The sequence below is a fragment of the Pholis gunnellus genome, assembly GCF_910591455.1.
Source record: "Pholis gunnellus genome assembly, chromosome: 15".
NCBI lineage: Eukaryota > Metazoa > Chordata > Actinopteri > Perciformes > Pholidae > Pholis > Pholis gunnellus.
Genome location: NC_136542.1, coordinates 12,859,102 through 12,871,360, shown reverse-complemented (window position 1 = coordinate 12,871,360; position 12,259 = coordinate 12,859,102). Strand labels below are relative to the sequence as shown.

General features: G+C 43.3%; 1 protein-coding gene across 1 annotated transcript; it reads left to right on the top strand.

Moving 5' to 3' along the window:
• Positions 1-499: 499 nt before the first annotated feature.
• Positions 500-11,180, top strand: tgfb3 (transforming growth factor, beta 3). Its single transcript, XM_079174105.1, has 7 exons — positions 500-1,232; positions 5,595-5,758; positions 7,020-7,149; positions 7,294-7,401; positions 9,005-9,161; positions 9,686-9,839; positions 9,933-11,180. Exons 1-7 carry the CDS (start codon positions 887-889, stop codon positions 10,089-10,091), a joined length of 1,218 nt encoding a protein of 405 aa, XP_079030231.1. The 5' UTR covers positions 500-886; the 3' UTR covers positions 10,092-11,180.
• The last annotated feature ends 1,079 nt before the right edge of the window (positions 11,181-12,259 follow it).

Here is a 12,259-nt window from a genome sequence, read left to right as displayed (position 1 = left end):
TTCCATCTGCATTTGATTTTCCTCTAAAACTTTACTTTGGATGAGGTCAATATGTTCCAAGGACTTATAAAAGTTGATGACCCACAGACAGGCTACATATCCGTCATTGATGGGACTTAATGAGTAGCTACACAGTAGGCTATCACATTAAAATCACTTCACTTTTGTACATAAAAAAACCCACAAGTGGTATTTGTAGTATTCGTCCGCAGAGAGGACAAACACAAACATATTCCATAGACTCGGTCCAGTGACTTTGCTTCTGTAGTCGCTCTTGCGAAATCGCATTCTGCCTAATACTACGCACATTTTATTTAGTTTGACAGCACAAAAATATTATGAAAAGTCGAATTAAACACATTTCAGAATAGGACGGATCTCATTGTCCGAACGAAGGCTAAAGCTTGCTGCCCCTCCCTCGAAAACGTCACAGCTTGTGACTATAAAGTACGAGTGAGAGTGGGGAGCGTTTGAGTGTGTTTGAGGCCGGACTGCAGCGAGGGAGCAGAGAGACGCGCTGACTCCGTGAGCACAAGTGGATGGAAAGAGCCCGATGCACTGGAGAAACTGAACTGCGGTGCAGAGATCGGCGCACTATACACTCACGAAGATAATAAGAGGTGCTTGCATGAGATAAGGGGTAATGAAGAGTAGAATAACGAGTCTTATTGAAGAGTTGAGAGTTTTTTCCAAAATGGCACGGATTTGCTCCCATGCAAATGCTCATTTTGCAAAGATGACATAGCACTTGAGAAAATGGGATTCCTCCTGGAACAAGACTCACTAACGACCTGAATGAAAAGAGAAGGGGATTCTATTCAAATCGGAGCTTTTTCTTCTTCTTTTACTTGACAAGCCTCGGTTGTGAGTGAACACATAGTGAAATATGAATCTGGGAAATGCACTTCTGTTTTTCCTCCTTTTAAATTGTGTGACAATGACTCTGTCGCTCTCCACGTGCACCACTGTGGACATCGACCACATAAAGAAAAAGAGAGTAGAGGCGGTCCGGGGACAGATTCTCAGTAAACTCCGGCTGACCAGTCCGCCTCAAACAACAGGTCCAAGTCAAGTACCGTTTCAGGTTCTGGCCCTTTATAACAGCACCAAGGAGCTCATCGAGGAGCTGGGAAGAGACCGGCATCAGAATTGTGGACAGGATAACACGGAGACTGAGTACTATGCCAAAGAGATTTACAAGTTCAACATGATCAATGGTCCGCCAGAAAACAGTAAGTTCATTGTTTTTGCTCATGATTATTCAGGTGTTTTTTTGCGACTCCTCATACTCATCCAAAAACTACAAATATGTTGTGTTGAAGTGTGAGTGATTAATACACATAGGGTGGAGCATTTACTTGTGATTGGCACGATATTCTGTTTTGTCAGCGCAATGTAGCCAACATTAGATGCCCAAACGTAATCCAAATGCCTTTGTAAACCCAATTGTGCAAATCTATGTACATTTTATCTGGCCTCAATGAAAAAATATATAATATGTGAGGTAACAATATCAAAAACAGGGGTCCATTTTTTCCAGCTGGCGTTAAATCCACTGCAACCTTTACGCACAGATGCGCCTGTGAGCAGCGGAGCAGCGCGCAACGGAGAGGGCAAAGTAAACAGTCTAATTGGAATGAGCACCATTCCTCATACATACCTCACACCAAAGCCATGGGAACTCCAGCCTAAGTCTGACACATTCCTAAGCAGGGAAAATTCTCAGGCAGTTAGGTTTAGTATTTATTGCCAACTCCAATACCTCATTTCCATTTTCTGGCCATGAGTTTCCCAATATTTTTCATCCAGTGTGTGTGCACTCGCTCACTTCTATTTCCCCACTATTTCTCTCCAGTAGCAAGGAGCCGAGTGGCTCTCTGTGATGATCTAATTCCCTTGTTCATCCATATTGGTATTTCCTGTATAAGCTATGGTCCATTGATTGTTCCAAAAAACAGTAACAGAAGCTCACTGAGCAGCAGATCCTCCAGAGTAAGTTCGTTTCATAGAGGAAGAGTTAGAGTTTGTGCATTTTCACGGTCAGAGGCCAGTTAGTGCTTGGTGTGACCATTTTGAAATCAACAGGTGTTTATGCTGTGCTGTGACACTAAGCAGAGCCTCTGCCGGTTCCAGCATAAGTCCTGAATCAAATCCATTTCACAGGTCCCACAAAGTGCTTCTGACACTCAAAATACACAGCTCGGGGTTTATCCTCTGGTCAGAGGTAGCCAGAGCTCCCAAAACAAACAGAGGTCTAAGGAGTGGGATCAGTGATGGCCAGGTGCCCAGGACACATCACACTGGTCTCATACTGTAGGCCATAGTGTAGGTGATAATACAAGACGTGAACTTTACTTATACCGGCAATACTTTCTGCACTAAACAGCTTATCCAAGAAGTGTATTAGGAAATTAACCGAAGGTGCCAAATACACATTAATTAGCACTCTCCCTTTCCATTCTGTAATTTTAAAGAGAGCGGGGCATGTTTCCGTATATAGGAACATAATGTCTGTCACCTTGATCATTTTGCAGTGTAGTTCATTTTCATTCCTGCTGAATATAATGAGTTTTACATTCACCGTTTTTGGAAAGGTGGGAGTGTTTGGGAATGTAGTCAAGTTTAGCTTTTTTTATGCCTTGTTAAAAAGTTAAACAGAAACTTTTCTGTCATACTTTAATGTGCCACTACATCCAAATCAAGGCATTTGCCATTTATGGCTAGATGAAGCATTACTGAGACTGGGAAGCAATAGGTCTTCCCTTTCTGGTGCATCAGAAAGCTAATGTGGCACATTATATATCTTCATTAACCAAATACTGTTGAAGAAATTAGATTAAAAACTGAACTGAACTGAACGATGACCTTTAGCACAATAACATTCTTAGAATCCACTGCCTCTTAAATTAGAAAGCCTTGCACACTGACTGAAGCACGCAGTTTCAGTGAAATTTTAAGCCAATCGTTGACTCAGTTTTGGGTCAGTAAAAAATGAGGATTAACGCTGCGGACAGCAGGGTCTCTGATATATGGGATAGTAGAAGGATGATGTCATCTGAGCAAACAGAGACAGAGGTCTTTGGCCTGTTCCCAAAGAAACACCATCTCTCCCCCCCAACTCCCACGCCTTAAACTCTTTTTGCTTCCTCATCCTTAATCAAGTGGGGAAAAAGTTGTTTTTCAACTTCAGAACAGAGCTGCGTCACATTATCTCATCTGCTGTAGTGGCCTGCCACAGTATCGAAGCATGTGAGAGTCTCCTCTGATACAAAAGCAGCATTTTAAATCTGTATTATTAAAACTAAATGTCAATTGAGTACATCTCCATGTGAAAATCAAACCATAGAAGCATTGTGCAAACAAATTGATATTTCAGATACTGATTGTAACTATACAGCACTCAAATTACTACATTTCCAAAGACATTTCCATTGCCCTCGATGAGACCTAGTAGACACCTCAGCAGCTGGCCAGCACCTGCTGCCTTATGCTTCCTATTTCCTTTGTTTACCTCCACAAAGCTGTGGAGAGACTGACATCACGGACAATCCTGCGGGCAAAAGGGCAAAGAGAGGTGATTCCTGAGTTTTGATTTCATCTTTTTCCTCAGTGGAGAGGATCCCAGACACTGGAGGGGGAGCATGTGTCAGGGTGAGAGGTGTGGTCGATAGCGTCTGGGCGAGGCACTCTATGCAAAGCTTTACAACAGAGCTGTTCAAACGTCTGTCCCCAGGACTTCCTGAATCACTTTTCCCCTTGATCCCTCATTAAGAGCCCATCCAAGCTTAATTTGCTTAAGTTAATAACACAAAAATGAGATCAACTGGGCATCTTGTTGTTATCCAGGCTTTTATATGTGACCATAAAGCAAACCTGTTAGTGAGAATGGCTTGCAGTAAATCCAAATTCTCTAATCAGAATCTGATCTAAGAACGGCGTGTAATTTAAATCAGAACTATAACAATATATCTACTTTGTTTAAATCTAAAAATCATTTTTTCTATCATTTCTGAGTGACAAGAAACAAGACCCCAATGAAGCTTATTGACATAAATCTGTGCTGTTAAAAATAGTTTGCAGGTCAACCTTATGTCAGCATGCTGGCACTCTTAAAAGCTATCGTCTGAAAATGGTGGGGGTCAGAAAAGTGCTGAATGTATTGCAGTTAATTATGCAAGCAACCCCCTCCACTTACCAACATGGAACAAATTACCTTTCAGACCCTTGGCAAAAATAAGCCATAATGTGAAATCCACCTAAAACCATTGCAATAGGAAAAATGAGGTCATCCAAAAGGAAACCAAAGACTTGATTAGAATTTCAAATCTCCCCTCAAAGTGGGGCTTTCCACCTTCTGTTGGGGGGGGGGGGGGACGGAAAAATGAGTGAGGGGAGGAATAGGCTACTGAGGTTTCCTCCTTATAGATTGTGTGGAAACACTGGACAGATATCTGGCTGAGGATGAATGCTGAAAAGGTCACCTATAAATAGGGAAAGTTGAAAAAAACGTTGTGGAAATATCAGATAATGACTGGGAGGACACTGAAATAGGATTATGGGTCAAATGAAGTACAGATACTTGGAGATTTGCAAGTTCCTTTTGCATGAAACAACTGAACTTCTGAGTTTCCATTTGTCCTCAAACAGCTTGAGGTGCAAATCAGCCAAAGGTGCAATGCCCCTTTCAACCACCAGCAAATCTGAGGCTTGGTAATAAAGTTTAAGCTTGTGGTAATAAATTAGCAATGGCTTGGCTGTAAACGACTGTTTCCATTTAGCCCATAAAAAGTTTGCTTTGTGCTTGTTTTGCTCAAAACTGCATGTGCTTGGCCTGTTAAAATAATAAACTGTTCAATGGTTAGGATGTAAAAAGGGGGAATGGTTTCAATGCAACAGGATGTTTTTACACAGAATCACAATGTGGCCATTTATTTAGCTGATTCTGCTAAAGTCCAGTGTACAAACACATGCCCCCACCATGCATACAGCAAGTTATTGCTTGTCAAGCATGCACTCAGTGGCGTTACTATCATGGCAGAGTCACCCTCCTAGATGGTTTCTCAGGTATTGTTCTGCTCCAGCATGTGAGTCCATATGTTCCCATAGCTCCGGGGAATACTTGGCTTGTGGCCGAGGCCTCGGAGCACCTGTTGGGCTCAAGAGCTGGTGGGAGGAGGAGGAGCACGGTGCCGTCCCACTGCAGCCGGCTCCACCACCACATGGGACATTTGGTTTTCATTTCATGACTTCAACTTGTTGCTAACTCGGACCGTACAAAGTATAAGCAGATGGTTCGCGGTAATGGCCCACGTCTCTCTGGAATAGAGTAGAAATAGTTAAAAAAAAAGTACAGCTTTTTTTATCTGCAAAACTATATAAACTCGTAGAGGAGAATCCTCTGCAAGAAGTTGATCAATAATCAGAAGGTAAACATGTCCACTCCTGTGTGGAAAATAGGCTTTGATAACATGTCCACTCTGAGGTAACAGATGGATAAGGGTTTAAAAGGATTCTGAAAAAAGAAACAATGTGAGTTCCAGTCTGATCTATTTTTAAAGGCCACTGTTAAGTCATCGTTTCCGCTTTACCTGCAGATGACCTCCCCTACTGCCCGAAGGGTATCACCTCCAAGGTATTCCGCTTCAACGTCTCCACCATGGAGAAGAACTCCTCCAACTTGTTCCGGGCCGAGTTTCGAGCCCTGCGGATCCCCAACACCGGCGCCAAGAGAAACGAGCAGAGGATTGAGCTCTACCAGGTGTGTGAACTGACCGTTCATTTCCACTGCTAGCAGCGTGCCGGGTTTATGTGCTCTGTTTCTCTCAGATGGCCTGCGTAGGTCAGCGAGAAAGATGAAAACATTTATATTAGGGTGTCCCAACTCCCTCTCTCCTCTTTTTATGTGATCATTATTCCATGTGCTTACAGTCAAATGGATTCTACGTTCGGACAAATTCAAGAGCTTGCACAGCCATCTTTAAGAACCCCTCCATTCAGCAGTTTCTTCTTTCTTAGCTGTCAATCTCATAGCAGTTGTCCATCCTTGTTATGGTTTATGCTTTCAACAGGGTTTTCAGATATGCACCTGCATTTGTGTGTTTATGAGGATTCTTTTGTGTTAAAGCGAGCATCTGTTAGATGTCTGTGTGTGGGGGGTGGCAAGGATGGATTTTTTTTTTTTGTTCGGCTTCCTCATTAATCTCCCGTGAGACACTAGGAGTAATGATCAGGTTCCAACATTTCCTGCCAGGGAGACAAGCGTCTCCGGACTGCATACCGCCTCTGAGGCAAGGCTCTGGCCAGCGCTGAATACAGACTGTCAGGCCGTCAGATCGTTTCCAGGGGCCTAGGAGGAGATAGAGGCAGGGTCACCCACCGGGGGAGTAAACGGAGCTGCTCGCTCGCCCCCACACTTTTCAGGCTGGAGTTGATTGGCAGAGGGCTGACGCGGGCCCCTCGTTCCCACAGGAAGACAGATTAGATGCTGACAATGTTCAGGAACCTGGTTATCCAAAGCACTGCTGTGGGGCTCACCACCCAAACACACACATTTCTCACTACAGATAAACACCTTTGTTCAGAGAAGTGCTGATGGAGATAGGAATGTCTGGACCACACTGTTGCATTTTCCTCCATCGTCAGGTTTGTAGATTTGGGGCCTCGACATGATAACACAGTTAGGCCACGAATGCCCACGGATATACCTGGCAACAATGCTTTTTTTTCTGAACGGCTTGAAACTGCATCTAGGGAGCCCGGCTAAAGTGTAACTTTGAACTGCTGATGTGAAGGACAGCCAGGTTCTCATTGGCAGGAGGGTAACACGCAGGCATTAACTTGAAAATGGGGATATCAACACAGGGAGTCACTTTTTCCATGAAGAGTAGACATTTGGCCCAAGGCATCCTGGAGAGTCTGGCTCAGACAGACAGCTCTGGTTCTGTGTGTGTGTGTGTGTGTGTGTGTGTGAAAGGAAGAGAGTTTATGCAGCTGGGTCACATTTTCATCTTCCCTCGCAGATCCTCCAGAAAGACGACCCCAAAGCCAAACAGCGCTACATTGGGGGCAAGAATGTCCTGACCAAGGGAACTCCTGAGTGGGTCTCCTTTGATGTTACAGAGACAGTGAGAGAGTGGCTGATGTACAGACGTGAGTGGGATACCCCAATTCTTCCTTGCATCGCATCTCAATGCATATCCTGCCAAATAGCACGGGCTCATTCAAAATGAAGGATAGCGGCCTGAGGGGAAAATGTCAGCTCCTTACGTCCCTCTGCTCTTGTTTCCTCCTCAGAGACCAATCTTGGCCTGGAGATCAGCGTGCATTGTCCCTGCCACACGTTCAGGCCAAATGGCGACATTATCGAGAACGCCAATGAGGTGCTAGAGGTCAAGTTCAAAGGTGAGACTGCATTGAATACCTCAATGATGTGAAAGAAATTTAGATGGTTTGGATTTGCATCAGCAACCTTTGTTGTTAAATGAAGAGTTTGATATTTGGGGAAATACACTTTACACTTGTTTTCTTGCCAATAAAGGCCTACAGACAGATACTGGTATCCCTATTCTCATGTAATTTACTGACAGAAAGCAAATAAACATATTCCCCAAAATGTCGAACTTTTCCTTTTAATCTCTCTCTCCGGGATTCGTCTAATGTTTTCTGTTTTCACCACATTTTGTAAAATCAGGAATCAAAAACTCCAGTGTCTTTGAGTATTGAACTCTGATTAGGTTTTTCCCACTTTAAGAGCACATCTCAGTCTCAATCTCACCTGTTGGTCCCGTGGCCAAGCTGTGGTCGTTAAGTTGGTATCTGGACTGGATTCCTCTCTGCTTTTGATCTCTCACAGTGAAAAGATGTTCTGCCAGTTTATATTATTGGTCAAGAGGTAGATAACATTTACGTCTGTTTGATTTATTTGATTTGTCTAATGTTCCAGAGAGGCATCTCCTGTTGGATGAAAATGTGTTTCATTCTGAGAATTGCTATTGAGGCAGTGCTGGTTTTAGAATGAGTTGCATAAAAGGGTCTCAGGACTCAGGAGAAGTTTGTCAGATAACTGACAAACTTCTTGAATAAACCTCTAAAATGTCAAACTTACATCTACATATTAGGTATTATTTATCATATTAAAAGTGGCAAATGGCATACATTGGTTGTTGTTCTTCTGTTCATGTTAGAGGATTTGATAAAAGTATACATATTTTAGATTAAGCTCTAATTTGTCTGTTTTCAGATGATTTTTTCTTAATTTGCCCTAAAGGCTCAATAGGCCTTTTGTTTCATTGCATTTATTGCCAAATGAAAGCTATCTGAGGTGTTTATTCAGCCTCTTATTGTGCAGGGTATGTTCTAGTCTAGTGCAGCGTTGGCTACGACGAATGAGAATCTGGTTTGTGGTTATAATACAATAACATCCACAATACGGTCCTTTTCATCCAGTCATCAACATGTTCCTCCAGCAGCATTACCGATTGAGGTCTTGTTGGTCAGATAATGGGTTTCCTTTCTAAGATGTGGAGAGAGACACAGAGCATGGGAATACAATCGATCTGGTATCTCACTTAGCACTGGGGCCCCCGGGCCCTCGGCCCTGGGAACACTCCCGACTGGCTTGGCCGCAAGGAATGTGCTGCCACGGCGCTCAGACGCTTGGCCCCGAATTAAAGAGGGGCGTACTAATCCAACAGCAGTATCTCTCCTGAGATATCCACTGCTTTAGCTATCAGGGGCAGATTGGATGAGCAGACGCAGGCCCAGGGGGGAGAACGGAGGAAGTTAGAGTCCAGTGAATAAGGAGAAGGCCGAAAAACGTAGCCAAAAATGAGTGAAGCCCTTTCTGGATATTACAGTATCCTCCTGTAAAAGTTACAGCTGACTACACAGATTAGAGTGAAGATGTGGTTCCACTGAAGTCAGCTCTTGAAGACATCTTTACAATTCTCAATAAATCTGCAGTTCTTCTTGGTACCCTGCAGACTAAAGTGACTGTCTCCTGCAGGTATGGAAGCAGACTATGACGATCTGAGCCGTGTGAAAAAACAAAAGGAGCAGCTCTACCCCCATCTCATCCTCATGATGCTCCCTCCCCACCGGCTGGATGTCCAATCCTCCTCCCGCAGGCGAAAGCGGGCACTTGACACCAATTACTGCTTCAAGTAAGGCACATTTCCTTGCCCCGAAAAATGGCTTGGACTATTGTCTTTGACATTGTCAAAAAATGTCTCTGGCTGCACCTGCACTTCAGTTTTTGAGATTTGATATGGGGGGGGGGGGGGGGGGGGGGTATCAGCTTTCACATCTCAAAAAGATGGCAGTGAAGAAGAGTCCATGGGCACTGAACACACAGGATAAGCTTGTTAATCACCTAGACGAGCATGACAGAGGTATTATCCAATACAAGTCTGAATCCGTCCCAGAACTAGCAAACGCCACCTCCTCTTACACGCTGTCTCCTCAGCTCTGGATTTCCTGTGTCAGGCTGACAAGCAACACCAAAAGACACCTGGGCTGACTCCAAGTGGGAAAATAAGGGCACACCTAAGAGTGGAATTCCTGACCGTCACTCTCATATCTGGCTGTGGGCCCATAGGGAGAAGAAATGTATACAACTGTTAAAATTGCTTATTATCTGTGAAATGAAGTGAGTATAATAATCCTCTCTGTCCTCTCTTCTTTGCAGCAATTATGAGGAGAACTGCTGTGTACGACCACTATATATTAATTTCCGGCAGGATTTGGGCTGGAGGTGGATCCATCAGCCTGAAGGGTACTACGCTAACTTCTGCTCCGGCCCCTGTCCTTATCTACGCAGCGCAGACACCACCCACAGCTCGGTGAGACAAAGTGCCACGACACATTAAAGTTGCGGATCTATTTGGGGAAACGTGATTGCTGATCCCTATCTCCTTCTGCTCTTTCTGCCATAGCTGCTGAGCCTGTACAACACCTTGAACCCCGAAGCATCCGCCTCACCCTGCTGCGTTCCTCAGGACCTGGAGCCCCTCACCATCCTCTACTACGTGGGTCGCTCCCCTAAAGTCGAGCAGCTCTCCAACATGGTTGTTAAGTCCTGCAAGTGCAGCTAAACTTCAGGGCTTTAGGGATGTGAGACGTGACGGCTCCCCAGCACTACTCAGGAGCGGGTTTGAGGGGTTGAGGGGGCGCGGTACACTTTGCCCCACAAAAGTACCTCCAACACCTGCTTCAGCCTTTCCTGAGCTCCCTCTCTCTCTCTCTCTCTCTCTCTCTCTCTCTCTCTCTCTCACGAAAAACAAGAGATGCAGTCCACCACTCTGCTCACAATCATTGGCAGCATTTACCAAGAAGACTTGTCAAACACCACTCCACTAACGGCACTCTCAAACCCATCAGACCTCTTCCCTTATCAATCGCCTTTTGACATCAGTGTTTCTCTTTTTTTTTTTTTATATTCCAGCATTTTGAACAGCCTGTACCTCAGCGTTACATCCCAGGAAGAACAGAACAATAATTGCCTTTCAATGACCACTGCATTCGTAAGGACATAAAAATCATTGCAGTCAAAAATGAGAAAATGACTGAGAATGCCGACTGAATAATAGGAATACGTCAAAGTGGGGTGAAACCAAAGTGATTGTTTGTTGAGAGCAAACAAATCCTTCGGCTCTGACGCACAGGACACCTTCGAATGTCCGAGCTGGAAACTGACGCTGTGCACGCCACGGCTCCCTACACTGTTTGTTTAGGATTAAAATGCTGTTGAATTAAAATGACCTTAGAGAAAAAAAAGCAAACATGCTGGAAACCAACCTTTAATTCAAAGTCATATTTCCATGGTTTTATGTTTACCTCTGTAATACAACAGGATGGTGACTCCAGGGATCGTTGTTGTTTTGAAGTGGAGCCTTTCTGTTGTATGAGACGACGTATGTCACTAAGTGAACACTTAATTGATCACAAACTGTAAATGTTTTTCCTATTACTCTTGGAAACACCTTTTTTTTTAATTAAACATGGACAGTTGGATAGAATTGTTCTACTTTCATTATTGTTGGAGTTTTACTGTTTTTGTTTAGTATTTTAGAGCACTTTATTTTGATAGGGTACATTTTGATGACCAAAGTGAAAGACTCAAAGTCCAGTGAATGACAACTTCCAGTGTGTGTGGTGAACAAATACATTTACTGACATGATCAGCATGTTTTGATGTTATCCAGGTATTCATTTCAATGGTGTTTGATACAGACTGACTCGATGATTCCAAACATATTACAATTCCATGCATGTGTGTTGTAAACAATCAGCAACCAAACAGATTAAATGATCAGACTGTAAAACAACGTTGTATCACCACAGGAGAGTATTCACATTGATTTTGATTCTACTGTTGGAGTTTTGTAACACATCATGCACTGGCATAGTAAAGTAGTAGTAAATCAACAACATTACGTTTAACATCACTCACTACAGAAACAATACTATCAATTGTATTAAAACCAGTTCTGTTGTACTGCATTGAAAACGACTGAACAAAATCACTATGATGGTCATCATCAGCTGATATGACAAAGACATGCATGACATTCAAGTATTGCTGACACGGTCATCACAAACATATACTGAATCTTTTGATATACAACACAAATGTTTTATTAACACACCCTGAGTTAACTCGCCAAACAGTCACAAGCAACAGAATATCCACAAAGGTATCGGTCTGTGAGTGCAATATTAACCTTCATTGTAGGCAATGCTGTGCATAACCATAAATCCTTGTTTACGTTATGCCTCGAGCTACAGAAATGGCCAAAAAGGCCGTTTGGTGGACAACGTACAGTAAATAAATACTGATGCAATAACAATAATTTACTTATTTAGACTACGAAAAATATTAAATTTGGTCCATCTAAGGAAAACAACATCAACATCTCAACAGTTGACAGCAATAACCACAAGCCAACTGTATTCTAATCTTGATATGAAACTCAAACATCCCAGTAACATCTGTTACATCATCCTTGTAAACGGGGGACAAGGCAGGAACCAATCGTATTGAAGCTCCTTTCTTTAAGCCAACAAGCAGAGGATGCTATACTTTAACACATCCTTAGGCAATGGCCATCGTGTATGATTTGGCAACAACTTGTCTTCAAACAAGGACCTGGAGTCGGAGCGTCTAATGCCAGAGTCTTCTCCTGAAAGAAGCTTCTCTGCATGCTTGTCTGTTTGTATAACTTTCTAGGAAGATAAAATCTCCAGGAATGGCTCGCTGTGC

What these genes read in the sequence shown, in the direction of transcription:
- tgfb3 (XM_079174105.1), top strand. Translation starts at nt 887, where the DNA reads ATGAATCTGGGAAATGCACTTCTGTTTTTCCTCCTTTTAAATTGTGTG. An exon ending in CAATGGTCCGCCAGAAAACA is followed by an intron (nt 1,233 to 5,594) that starts GTAAGTTCATTG and finishes CTTTACCTGCAG; the next exon opens with ATGACCTCCCCTACTGCCCG. An exon ending in CAGACACCACCCACAGCTCG is followed by an intron (nt 9,840 to 9,932) that starts GTGAGACAAAGT and finishes TTTCTGCCATAG; the next exon opens with CTGCTGAGCCTGTACAACAC.